This window comes from Diceros bicornis, chromosome 5 (genome assembly GCF_020826845.1).
Source record: "Diceros bicornis minor isolate mBicDic1 chromosome 5, mDicBic1.mat.cur, whole genome shotgun sequence".
In the NCBI taxonomy this organism is placed as follows: Eukaryota; Metazoa; Chordata; class Mammalia; order Perissodactyla; family Rhinocerotidae; genus Diceros; species Diceros bicornis.
In genome coordinates, this window is record NC_080744.1 from 62,084,524 (window position 1) to 62,098,680 (window position 14,157).

The window sequence follows — 14,157 nt, forward strand, 5'->3', positions numbered from 1 at the left end:
GTACCCCTACTACTGTTTCCTAGGGCTCTTGCTGCATCATGGCCATGGCCTGTTACATCCCTTGTTACTCTCCATTAGTCCTGGGGAAATGGCTGGAAGCCATGATCAATTTGGTCCACGTAAGCAGATCGTCCTAGTCCCGTGACCCTCGCTGATAACAAGCCAGTGGAAAGCTCGAAATTCTGACAGGAGCGTCAGAAAGGGCCGTCTCAAGCTCTGTAAGGCTTCAGTGAATGCAACATGTCACGTCTGGTTTCCTTTGGTGTGGGCTGTAAAGTCAGGTCACTCTGCCAGCTGTTTAACTGATGCTGCCTTGTTTTAACATGAGTGTTTTCACCCTATCCTCGGAATGAGTGAATATCCTGAACTATGTTACTGTGTGTTGAGATGGGCATGAGAATTTGTTATGCGGCCACGCATGGTGCCGCAAGAAATGTTGTCATAGTTTTTTTGTTTGCTTGTTTTAGCTCTTTGCTTGTCGCTGTTTGTCAGCTAGCACTGGCTTTATCTTGGAAATGTGGAAGATGGTTCCAGCACCCAGATATAGAATATAGGCATGAGCCGCATAACAACATTTCACTCAACAACGGACCGCATATATGACCGTGGTCCCACCAGATTAGTACCATATAGTCTAGGTGTGTAGTAGGCTATACCATCTAGGTTTGTTAAGCACGCTCTACAATGTTTGCACAAAGACAAAATCGCCTAACAACGCAGTTCTCAGAATGTATCCCCGTCGTTAAGCGACACGTGACCATGTAGTCTTTTGGTAGATTGCCCTTTTTAGGAAAAGCACTACCATGGTAAGTGAGGATTGCACAGTGCTCTACAGTTTGCAAAGGCATTTTCAAGTCATTATCTCAGACCATCCTCAACAGGCTCCATGAGGTAAGAAGTAGGAATCCTACTTTAGTGAGGATCCTGAGGTTTTGAGGGGTGAAATGATTTGCCCAAAGTCACGTAGCTGGGCAATGGCAGAGTCAGGACTTGGAACCAGGCGCAACTCCAAATCATAGACTCTTTCCAGCTGTAAAGGGCTGAACTAATGGTAGTTATTAAAATCAATAAAAATCTTTTATTAAAGACATGCTAACACCATGGCTGAAATCATTTATTTTCATTGCTAAGTTATCCTCTGCTGCAGTTGGGTAATGTCATCTTGCTGCTGTGTCTGCCATCACCCTAGAGTGAAAGGAACACTTCTTTTTAAAGATTAATCAGTCTGAGTTTTCAGGCCCAGGGAGGCTCTCCTGCTTTCTCTTCATTCAGTAGTCCTGCACAGGAATCGTGATCTTGTGGATGAATTCATCATACTTCACTTTGCCATTTGGTTCGATATTTGCTTCCCTGAAAAGTTCATCCACTGCAATAAATCACATTAATTTTTCAGTTTGGCTTTAGTGTTACATTATAGGACATCGAGTTCTTAGGGGTTGGGGCTCCCCAGAGGTATTCCCTGAGTGTCCAGTTGACTGTTCCTGTAGACCTGGAAGTAAACCAGTGAACAGAACAGGACAACACTCCCCCTCCCCCTTGGAGACCATGGATTCAATTTTGAGTTAATCAGGCTTTCTGCAGGGGCCGGGGTAGGGGGCAGGGAGGTGTACTGATGAGGATTCAGTCTCTGAAGCCACCTTGTGTTTTTTGTTTTTAGAATATATCTGACCCCGTGCCTATATTTCCAGAAAACTTTGGCATGGATTTTACCTTCCACAGCCCTCCCTCTCAGCTTCTGCGCAGAAAGCAGAGACCCTCCACCCAGCCCAGGCTTTGGCCTGCCCCTGGCCTGCCTGCCTTCCCTTCCAAATGGGCATTTCCCCCCACCCCCCACCCCAAGAGGGCACTTAGTGACAAGCGGTGTCTGCCACCATCACCTCTTTTTTAAAAAGTGTGTTTTGAGAGTGGGGGTAGTATGAGAGAAAATAAATTCAACTGTGTCTAAAGCTCATAGTATACAAAACTGCCATTGTTCTCGCATGTTGCTCCAAAAAAATCACTTCATTTACTTGTTTCTTCTGGTTCTGGATTCCTGAGACAAAATACTAGCTTGTCCCAGGCGCTGGCAAGAAGCGCCATTTCAGCTTACATTTCTCCACAGCGGCCTCTCAGGGCCAACCTACCTTTGGCTCTTTGGACCATCCGCACCATCTTGCAAAACTGTCTCACTGCCCTGTGTTAACTTCCCTGCCCCTAGACATCCCCAATACATAATTCTGGGCAGTAAGAAAATATCCTGTGATTCTCTGCTTAACTATCCTCTAAAATGTAATTACTGTGCTCTGTGCCTGAGATGATAGTAGTTCTGAGTATTTTTAGAATGTGGAGGAGACTGATTTATCTTATTTCGTGGGGAAGCTTCTACCATCAGCCACTTGGTTAAAACTGTCCCTGTGGACAGGTCCAACACCAGCTCCAGTGCCAACTACTGCAGCTGCCTCCTGTCCAGAAGAGGGGCAGCCCCTCATAGCCGGGGGCTGGATCCTGTTGATGCCTTCTGGGTAGAATGGCAGTTCCCTCTGCGAACCCATAAAGAACCAGGGTGCTGAAGTCAGCCTGTCCCAGGCCTCGGAAGGGAGGCCTCCCCAGCAGCCATCTCCAGCTGCTCCAAGGATGCTTCTTAGTAAAATTGAAGATTTTCTCTCAATCACCCAAGGTAAAGGATTCCTACTTCTAGTATCATCTTTCCTGTTTCCCACAGCAAGAGGAAAGGAAATCGGCCTCCCTGCTTGTCTGGAACACATTGCTAGTTTCTTTGAACTATTTCTTTAATGGTTAAACAAATGAGAGATGTGTGTGAGTTTGGGGGCCATGGTATTGCTTTAGACAGAGATCATTAACCCTGAGAATTAAGGCCCCCACTGGCCCTCTCAGCTAACACTCCACCTGGTACATAAATGGCCAAGCAGTGTCCTGAGAGTCTGAGAGGGAAGGAGAGCCCATGTTTCCCCTGTTCACATAAAACAGCCCCAGTGAAAGCTGAGATGGTGATAGCTGCCAGCCTGAAGAAGTGGGGGAGAGCTAGCTGCATCGGCCTTCTGGAGCACTATTTTTAAATGCTTTTGCACTGTGCCTCTGTGACTGCAGATAAAATCTAAGCAGACTGCTTTACAGAACGTTAGCTCTTGCAGGGACCTGAGCGATTGTCTATTGTAACCTCATTTCCCAACAAGAAAACTGAGGAGGGTGAGAGAGGTTAAGAAACTCGCCTGAGCGCCCCCAGAAGGAGGGGGAGCCAGGATTCAAATCTAATTCAAACCACGACATTGTAACCTCTCCACTGGCTTGTTGTGACTTAACCAAAGGCTAAAGGCTGTCATGATTGTAGCCCTTTTTCTCCAGCCACTTGTGTCCCACCCCAACCCTCCCATCCCAACCACAGCCCAGGGGCCTAACTAGAAATCCCAGCCTCCGGTTGGTGGATGTGGACTCTGGCAGTGACCCGGGATGGCAGCTGTGGCAGGGCCGAAGGGCTAGCCAGGCAGGCTGGAAGAATGCGGGCAAATGGCCCAGCATTGAGGTTGCCCTTTCCCATGTACAAAGGGCTTTCCCAGAAGACCCAGGCTGCTGGTGCTGTTCTGAAGCAGGAAGGTATGCTGGGCTGCTGGAAGATTCCAGGCAAAGACCCACTGGTGGGGTTCTGTGACCAGCAGTCCCTGCCAAGACCGCCATGGACACCCCTTCTGGAAGAGCTCTCAGTGTTGGCTGAGCCATGAGGAAAAGGGGCAAAGTATCATCTCAGTTTGGAAACTCTTGGCATCAGCAGCAACTTCAAAAGACAGCTGTGGGGAGGGGATGAGCCTGAGATGGGCTGGGAGGTGGACAAGTGTCTAATTGGCCTGCATTCAACTTCTAGCTCAGCTACTCATAAGCCCCCCACTTTACCTGTTTCTTTATCAGTATAAGGGGGGCACTAGTGCTCCCAGGGATGCCATAAGCACTAAATGAAGGCCCACAGTGAAAGCTTAAACACAGCGTGATGCCCACGTGGATCCCAGCTGGGTTTCCACAGGCCGTCCCTTTGCTCTGCCGACTTCTCCACTGTCACCCCCAGGCTCCCTAGTTCTTCCCCTGGACTCCAGCCCAGAGTTCACCCACCTTGACATCCAGCAGCAGCCTCTGGAGCGTGCATCTAATGCAGGGTCCACACAATCCTGGTGGCATGGATTGGGCTTTGGCGTCATCCCCCCAACTCCCTAATCCACTCCTGCTACTGGGAAAGATGGACCCAGGGCATTACCTTCCTTGTGGGTGAGCTTCTCCCCCAGTTTCGTGAGTTTTGACCGCAGCTCAGACGCCATGATGTAGCCTTTCTTCTCCTTGTCCGCCATCAACATGGCCAAAAGAATTTCTTTCTTTGGGTCCTCTTGTTTGATTTGCATGTGCATAATGGTGAGGAAAGTGGAGAAATCCAGCTCTCCATTTCTTTCTAGGAAACCCCCAAACACAGCAGAGTGAACAGGGAGGAAAAGGCTCTGCTTGGGGAAGCCAACTGGCCTTCTGCCCAAGCCTTCATGGCCAGCTCAAGAGCCACCTAACTCAGGAGCCGCCATGATGGTGGCAGAGGTCATGGTGAAGAGGATGCAGCCCCTCCTACTGAGTTGCTACCATGGATACGCCTCATTTAATCCTCCCAACAATCCTCAGTGACTATGGTTATCATCATCTCATTTTGCCCACTAAGGAGGCAGAAGCTCAGAGTGTGGAGTCACATCACAGAGCAGCAGCAGGATCAAGATGGAGCGCCACCTCCTCTGCTCCCTTCTGGCTGCTTCTCTCCTGCCCTGAACTGGAGGGAAGTACATCTATGTGTCCACCCCACCCCCCACCTTAGTGCCCACTGCAGCACATCCACCAAGATAGACGGGCGACCCCCCTTGGGGCCTCAAGCCCCAGTCCCACCTGGGCTGTTCACCTGCCTTTCCCCTCACTGCAGCCTCCAGCCCAGTCTCCTCAGTCCATGCCCCTCTCCGAGCACGCCTGGGGACCCGGCCAGGCTACAACTGCAGGAAATCAGAACTTCCCCTGACCACAACTTCCTGTTTGGAGGAGACAGATACCAAAGGAAACCACCACCCCTTCGGAGCTGGAAACGGGGGATCTCAGTTGCTGAGTGCCCCATCACTGGGCTCCAGGCCTTCAGAGGCCCGCCCCAGGCCCAGCTTGGCCAGCCCGGGGATGGCTCCCAGTGCTGCTGCAGGCACGCTCTGACGGGACCTCAGGACAACCCTAGCAGATGGTAGAACCCATCTGAGACATGAGGAAACTGAGGTCCAGAGACTGAGAAGTTGCCTCTGGGCTCCAGGTCAAGTGCTCCTTCCAGGCACCCCCTTCCTCTGGGCCAGTCTTTCCTTCCTAAGTGTCCAGCTACCAGCGCAAACAGCCACCCCAGCCTCCTGACGCCCCTCCTTTTTTTTCCTTAAAAAAACCCCACTTGTTTGTTTCTGGTTATAAAAGTCCTCTGTGTTCCCGTTGTCAAAAACAGGAAACAACAATAAAGGGAATGAAAATCACCCCTAATCCCCTCACTAGAGAGAACCACTTGGGAAGTTTTGGGTGGGTTTTCTTCTACCTTTTTTCTCACAGTATCGTGTTGTTTTTAGGGGGTCAGTCTTTGAAATCAGAAGAATTGGGTTCCATCGGCTTAATTAAGCACTTGGGCAAGTTACCTAATGACTCTGAACTTTGGTGTTTACCCATAACCAGGGATTAGGATAGTGCCTACTTCATGGGGTTATTTGAGCTGAGCACAGGACTAACACTCAATCCAGGGAAACCATTCTATCAGAACACCACCGGGATCACTGTCTTGACTGCAGGTCTGTGCTAACCTCGTTGGAATGCCTAGATCTGGAAGTCCTCTGTGAGATGGGGGTATCACCGGCTGCTGTGAGGACTCAAGGAAGCCCAAGTGAGGCAGGAGCCCGTGAGCTCTGCCTACCACCTGACCCCAACCTTCTGAGCTGTTCACACCCCACCATCTGCACCCTTCTGCTGGGCCCCTCTGCAGGACCACAGCTGCAGGGCTCAGGGCCCACCCACCAGCCCCGGCGGCTTCTCCCCTGGCAACAGGCTCTGGGGCAGCGCACTCACCTATCCCGTGCGTCTGCAGGTGCCGCTGCACCTCGCCTGGCGTCGGGCTGGCCCCCAGGCACCTCATCACCACCAGGAGGTCAGGGGCTTTTATCTTGCCGCGCTGCTGCTGGTCGTACAGGGAGAAGCATTCCTTGTACTCTGCCAGGCCCAGACGGACAGTCACTCACTCCCCACCCCGCCCCACAACCTCTCCGTCCTCTCCCTCCCCTCCTAGGGTGCCAGATTTGACAAATAAAAATACAGGACTGCCAATTTAAACTGAATTTCAGATGAACAATGAATACATTTTTAGTGCAATTATGTCCCAAATTTTGCCTGGGATATACTTATCAAAACAAGTATTTGTGTTTATCTGAAATTCAGATTTAACTGGGTGTCCTGTATTTTATCTGGCGACGCTATTCCCTCCCTCTCCCAAGTCCCCTTCCGCCTCCCCCCTTCCTCCTTCCTTCCTTCTCCTTTCTCTTTTCCCCCTTTTCTGCCCTCCTACAACTGATGAAAACCAGAGGAAGGCTCTCTCAGCCCAGGGGGACCAGGTGCCCAGAGCAGGGCGTCCAGACGCCCAGGGGACCTGTGCAAAGACAATATATGTGGGAAAGGGAGATAATAATGCCTCTGGGTTACCGAGAGGACCAGAAATCTCCTCTGGGAGGGCCTGGCAGAGAGTGGCTCTTAGATGTGGTGGCAATTATTACCACGACTGTGGGCACTTCTCAGTCCACTGCTCCAGCCCCCAGCCTGCAGGCTGCTGAACTCTCACGATGCCCTCTGGCCCAAGTCCTGGTCCTGTTCTCAATGACGTCAAGGGGTGCTGCGGGACGTCCTCCCAGGCTCTGACCAGAGCCGGCTGGCTGCTCTCCCGAACCCCTTCTCTCTGGGTGGCGATGAAATGGCTGCCCGAGCTAAGGCCTCTAGATCCAGTCTCACGGCCTAGCGGAGTGGGCATCCCCTGCATCTCCGTCACAGTGAAGCAGGCTAGGTGCTCCAGAAAATACCAGCCCCCCCCCCCCGCCCAGAGATTCTGATTCAGGGACCGGGGGTGCGGCTGCCATCAGAATTGGTCAAGAGCTCAGGGAAAACTGGACTGTGGTTACCAGGGGCAGTGGGGGTGGGGGTGGGGGGTGGGGGGTGAGGGGTGGGCACAAGGGCTGAAGGGAGTCATATATATGGTGATGGACAAACAAAAATGTACAACCCAAAATTTCACAATGTTAGAAACCATTAAAACATCAATAAAAACAAACAAACAAACAAACAAAAAAACTTCAGGGTATCAAAGCACACAATCAACTGAGTGAAAAGGCACCTCACAGAATGAGAGAAAATATTTGCAAATCATACATCAGATAAGACATTTATACCCAGAGTATATACAGAACTCCAACAACCCAACAACAAAAATCAAATGACCCAATTAAAAAATGGGCAAAAAACTTGAATGGAGATTTCTCCATAGAAGATACACAAATCAGCAATAATCACATGAAAAAATTCTCAATATCAGTAATCATTAGGTAAACACAAATCAAAACCACAATAAGAAACCACCTTACACCCATTAGGATGGCTACTATCAAAAAAATAAAACAGAAAATAACAAAGGTTCTCAAGAAGAAATTGTAACCCTTGTGCACTCTTGGTGGAAATGTAAAATGGTGCAGCCACTGTGGAAAACACTATGGTAGGTCCTCAAAAAATTAAAAATAGAATACCATATGATCCAACAATTTCGCTTCTGGTTATATACCCAGAAGAATTGAAATCAGGGTCTAAAAAAAATATGTGTACATTCATGTTGTTAGTAGCGTTATTCACAATAGCCAAAACATGGAAGCAACCCAAATGGACAAACAAAATGCCATATATACATACCATAGAATATTATTCAGCCTTAAAAAGAAGATACATACTGGGGCCGGCCCGGTGGCGCAAGCGGTTAAGTGCGCGCGCTCCGCTGCGGCGGCCCGGGGTTCGCTGGTTCGGATCCCGGGCGCGCACCGACGCACTGCTTGGTAAGCCATGCTGTGGCGGCGTCCCATATAAAGTGGAGGAAGATAGGCACAGATGTTAGCCCAGGGCCGTCTTCCTCAGCGAAAAAAAGAGGAGGATTGGCGGATGTTAGCTCAGGGCTGATCTCCTCACAAAAAAAAAAAAAAAAAAAAAAAAAAAAAAAAAAAAAAAAAAAGAAGATACATACTACAACATAGATAAACCTTGAGGACATTACACTTAGTGTAGAAAACCAATCACAGAAAGACAAATACTGGATGATTCCACTTATTTGAGGTATCAAAAGCAGTCAAATTAATAGAGACAGAAAGTAGAATGGTGGTTGCCAGGGTCTGGGAAGATGGGGTAATGTGGAGTTAGTGTTTAATGGGTACAGAGTTGCAGTTTTGCAAGATGAAAAGACTTCTGGAGATGGATGGTGGTGATGGTAGCGCAACAATGTGAATGTACTAAAAACTATTGAACTGTACACTTAAAAACGATTTAGATAGTAAAATTCATGTTACGTGTTTTTATCAACATTAAAAATAAAAACAGTAATTGAAAATAAAAGAACCAGCAAATAGTACATAAAACATGTTAAAACTATTTTCTGAAAGACAGCAAAAAATTATAACAAAAACATATTCAATAAAATGAAGGCAAAGATAAACACCAAATTTGGTAGAGCAACTGTCTTTGGGAGGGAGGAATACACATAGATGAATGAAGGAAAAAGCACCAGAAGGTGCAATGATATTGAGAATGTTTTGGGTCCTAAATTGGGTATTTTATAAATTATACTTCTGTTATGCATGTTCATTTACATCTATCAAATATTACATAATGAATAACAGATGTTTAAAAGTAGTTCACTAAGGAAAGTCAAATTAAAACCACAATGAGGTGCCACTACACACCAAGTAGAATGGGGGAAAAAAAAAAAAAAAAGAATTGGTCAAGAGCTCCCCAGGTGATCCCCGTCCCATCCCTGAGGCCCACAGGGTGAGCCCTGCTTGAGCCCCACCGGGAACCTGCCGGCCCTGGGCCCTGCACTGGCCTTCTCAGCACCCTGCCCTCTCCTGCTTCTCACACCACCCAGCTGGTTCCTCAGAGGCCTGGACCAGCGGCTCCTTAGCTGATAATAATAATAACAAAACGACGACGACGACAGCTCACACTACTGAGCGCTTTGCCCCAGGCCCTTGTGTAATCCTCGCAGCGCTGCTGTGCTGTGGTCCCTTCATTGTTCCCATTGTGCAGATGGGGCAGTGAAGGCTGGAGTGGCTGAGGGCCTCCAGTGGGCAGCCTGGCTCCTGAAGCCAGCTCCGCCCCTGAAGCCACACCGGATCCTCGATTCCCAGGCAGGAGCCACGAGAGGGCAGCAGAGTGGGAGAGGGGAGGGAGAAGGAAACCCCCAACCCCCCCAGCCCAGGCCTAGGGTCCCTGCATGTTCCCTAAATAAGGCCTCTCTCGGCAGCCTAGGATTGCAGAGGGGGAGCTAATAAAAGGCCGGCCGGCAGGTGAGGTCTAGAGACAATTCGCTGCCTTTGTGCTTGCGGAGAGGTTGAAGAGGAAGCCCCTCTCCCTGCCAGGTTCAGAACTTCCAGAGCCTGGGCTTCGGGAGGGGCAGACCACAGGCAGGACCAGGCGGCAGAGGCTGCAGTGGCCCAAGGGGAGCAGGCCAGAGCCTGGCCTAAGACCCCACCTTTGATTCCTGCAAAACCCAATTCCCTCCAAGAGGGACCAGTGCCAGCCGGACCAGCACCTGACATCAGGGGGACAGAGAGGGGGCCACCCTGCACGCAGGGCTTAAACTCAGCTCTCCCCGCATGCCCCTCCTGGGGACCTCTCATGGCTGCCCCACCTTGTCTCCTGTCAGGATTTGATCCTGGGCGAGGAGTGGGCCCACTGCCCTCCTGAGACCTCATCCTACGACAGTTGTGCTGGAAGGGGCCATCCCATCCTTGGGGCCTGGCTCTTCAGACGGGCCAACTGCCCCCTCCCACGTACCCTGTATCAGTACCTGGGGCTGGCGGCTCCTGATATCAGCAGGGCCAGGGTCAAATGGAGGCCCACCTCCTAACAAACTGTTACATAAGGCAGTTCTGTCTTCCTATCTTGACAAATACACCACGTAAGACCTGGAAGGCCAGATCTGAACTTAAAATTCCAGCGGTAGAACAAGAAGACAGGGCAGTTCTCCACACACCTCCAGCACCCCCCGCAACTCCTTGTCACCTTCCGGCCTTCTCTCCTGACAGGCTGGCCGTCTAGCATCCTATACGTTTTATGGTTTTCCTTTGTTGCCCCCTCCCTGGAAGGTGACCCCCGTGAGGGTAGGGGTTCTCTGCTGTATCTTGAATGCCTAGAACTGGGCTGGCACAAAGAAAAGACTCATATACTTGTTGAACGAAAGAATAAATTGGGTTAAATGAATTGGATTAAAAATCCCCTTTACGTCTTTCCTTTGAAGACACAAATGCTCCAGGGCAAGAAAGAGCTGTCCCCAGGGCCTGGGATAATGTGCTGGCGAAGGTTTAACAACTGGCTCTGATGACACATGTATATAAGTTTATTATAAATTTTACAGAGATAAAGGATGTGGAGTACGTAATTCACAAATAATAATAAAATATGCCATGTTCTGCATTATAAATTCCATCGAGCCAATTGATTATCACAAGTGAGTTTGGCCAACTCTCGTATCTGCTGCCAACCTTCGGTTTTGATTCAGCCATGATTTGACCAATGAGGTTGCATGCCAATGAATGCACCTCTTTTCCCAATGAATGAATATTGTAATTAAATCTGATAAACGATCTACTGTTAAACTGTTTCTCACCCTTGTACAAATTACATTCATTAAACGGAAGCCTCTTCCAAATCTTCGGCACTGCTGATTGCAACAGGGCTATCTTTTTTCTGTTGTTGCATAGATGCAGGATTGGAATATTGTTTCATTTTACACTGTGTAATAATGACTGATTTTAACAACCAGCCCACAAAATTCCTAAGACTGTACCACCTGGCTGGCGCTAGCTAGGGCAAGATGGCCCCAGCACAGGGCTCAGTGACACCCAGGCTTTGCCCAGTGTGGGGTACATGACTGACATTATCCTCTCTGTCCTTCACTCACAGCAGCCTGGTGAGGCAGTGTCATTATCCTCGCCTCACAGATGAGAAAACTGAGGCTCAGAGTGATTGGACCCCAGGTCTGTGGCCCCCAAGGCCCCTGTTCTTCCTACTCCAGCAGGCCACCCCTGCCCAGTCTTTCATTCATTTATTAGCCACTTTCTTGATGTAAGATACCGGGATACACAGGGAAGCTTATCTTATTCCCTTCTGGGGGCTTCGGGGCCCCAGGAGGGAGGGTCAGTGAGCCTCAGAACCAGGTGTGGGTGAGGGAACACTGAGGCTGACAGCTGGACTCCAGCCCTGAGACCTGTTCAGTCTTGCCTTGAGACCTGGGCAGGAGAGGCCCCTGCCCTGGGCCTTGTGTTTTTTCCCTGCTCTGGCCCTCCTCTTGGGGTGAGGATAGCAAGGGGTCTATGGGGAGGTGCCACCTGGAGCCTGCAACCCACTCACCCACTCTCCCTTCTAGACCAAGCTCTGGGTACCTAGGACTCTGGAATCCCTGCCCAGGTAACCCTAAGCCCACCTCCAAGGCCTGCAGGATGTTACCTGGGCTCTGCTGAGCCTCCCCTGGTCCAGGTCTGGGCTCCTGAGTTCTATGTAACCCAACCCTTTCTCCTTCACTTTGTGGAAATAGAACTATGCACTGTGAGAAACTGAAGCCTGCCTGGGGACCAGCAGGTTAGGGGACTTGGAATAAAGTGCTCCAAACACCAAAACCAGGCTTGATGTCAGGGCAGAGGGACCTCAGAGACCACCTAAGCTGACGCCCCCACTTTACAGATGGGGAGACTGAGGCCCAGAGAGTAGAAGTATCCTGCCGGAGGGTGCAGAGCTGGGCTCTTTTCCCTATCTCAGCCCATTACAAAGCCCCCTTCTTTTGTTTGAACCTTGGCCATAGCCAGTTCATGGTGTTCCTCGCCATCTCCTCTCCCCCTTCTCCCCCAAACCCAACTACCAGGTTCTGGAGGAAGCTCTCTAGTGAGCTCTCTCTCCTGTCACCTCCCCACCTCCCCCAGCAGCAGCCCGCCCCTTGCCTGTGGGTGGGCCCAGCTCTCCGACCAGGCGCCTTCCTTCCCACCAACAAAAAATGAGCAGAGCAAATTGCCTAATGAGACCCATATTTTGCTGTGAGTTGCTAATTAAAGAGCAAACCCAACCTACCATTAATTTGGTCCTGGGAAAGAAACTTGGCCTGCAACAGAGAGAGGAAACAGTCAGGGAGGGCCTCCGTGACAGCGCCCCTCCCTCCCCCAGCCCCGGTCAGCCCAGCGGGGTGACGCAGACCCTCACTTACCATTGCGGGGCCTCTGGCTGCCACCCGTGGGCTCGCTGCTCCCAGAACCGCCTTCCCGGTTCCCCTTCCTCCCGGCTTCAAGTCGAAAGTCCGCCAAGCTGGGTGGAGGCCCCAGTAATAAATCCGCGGCTGCCATGGAGACCAGGCCCAGCGCCAGGGGTCAGATTCCAGCTTCCGTGCGGGCCAAGGCAGCAGGTTGGATTTTGAGAAAGCGGGGCTGCAGAAGGGCTCTCCCTGGGGCCGCTCCTGCATCGGTAAGCTGATGCTCTGTAGCAAACGGACAAACGCCGTTGTTCCTTCCTGGGAGCCCTCCGCGGACACAGAGAAGGGGTCAGAGACACACAGACAGGGGGCCCCAGGGTGGAGCTGCTCCTGAGCCTTAGGGGACCTTTCTCTGTCTCTCCTGGGACTAAGCTGGAACACTGACCAGCTCCCACTAGGTGTCGGGCACTTTGCGCACTGTGTCTTTTTAAAGGCTCATCGCGCACCACCTTGTAGGTGGGACGGAAACCCCGCCGCGATGGCACGGCCCGGGCCAGACGCCCCCACCGCCGAGGCCTTGGGAAGCGGTATGTAGAAGGGACACAGGCTTTGGTGTTCTCAGTCAGGTTGGATTCAGATTCTTCCCTTCACGCCCATTTGCTGAGTGACCTTGGCGGGTCATTTCTCTGCTCTGTGCCTCAGTTTCCTCGCCGGGCCTCATCACAGGGCTGTGGAGAGAATCAAATGGCCAGCGCACAGTCGGTTCTCAACACGTGTCAAACCCTTCCCTCCTTCCGGGGACCCTGGAGGTGGGGGTGGGGGTGGGGGTGGGTGCTTGCGCTGGGGTCTCAGCCGGAGGCCTCTTGGGTTTCTTTCCCCGGCCAGGAAGACCCCTTCTTTTCTTCCTTTCCCTCCTCTCCCCACCGCAGCCCCCACCCCTTCCGGCAGAAACCGCTGCCTCCCCATTTCCTCAGCGGTTTGTGTCCCCCTCCTCCCCCGGAAGTGAGGGCAGTGTGGGGCGTTCCCTAGAGCTGCGCACACAGCTGGGTTCTCACCCTCCATCTCCTTGTCCACAGCTGGTGGCCGCCCTGTCTGTGGGGCTCCAATCCAGGGCTCCGCCCACTTTGTTAGGACCAGCTTGTATGGCTGCACAGGTTGTGCCCTGCACAAGGGCTCCCGGCCCAGGGGAGCAGTGGGTCCTGGCGAGGGGCAGCACGTGCTCAGAGGAAGAGGGACCTCTTGGTGTTTGTACAAGGCACATGGACAGGTGGGGCCTGCCCTTGGTCCACTCTCCCTCCCTCCTTTCCTGACCACATCCATGTGGAAGGTTTTCTTTTCCCCCAAATCATGTCTCCTGAGTCACCTCTTCAACCTGTTTCTAGACCCAGAGAATTTCACCTCAAGGATTCTGACTCCTCCCTGTTGGGCTGAGAAAGGGAAAGGCTGGCTGGGCTGCAGGAGGCAGGAGAGGAAGAGAGATTCTCGCTAACAGCCTTGGGGGGAGAAGTGAAGGAAGGTCAGGTGAGGCCTCGGAAGGGTGGGAGGCACAGAGCTGAGGCTTGTGGGGAAGCCTGGAGGAGCCAGGCCAAAGCTCTGGCTCCAAATCACCCTGACATTGGAAGGGGCTCATGGGGGAGATAAGACATTTCCTTGGGTTT

General features: G+C 51.3%; 1 protein-coding gene across 1 annotated transcript; it reads right to left on the reverse strand.

Annotated features, from left to right (window-relative positions):
* CALML4 (calmodulin like 4) lies at window positions 1-12,692 on the reverse strand. Its single transcript, XM_058541936.1, is given in 6 exon segments — window positions 1-1,366; window positions 4,241-4,429; window positions 6,094-6,234; window positions 12,385-12,415; window positions 12,518-12,547; window positions 12,549-12,692. Coding segments are annotated over 6 exon segments (594 nt in total). The 5' UTR covers window positions 12,654-12,692; the 3' UTR covers window positions 1-1,268.
* Window positions 12,693-14,157: the final 1,465 nt, after the last annotated feature.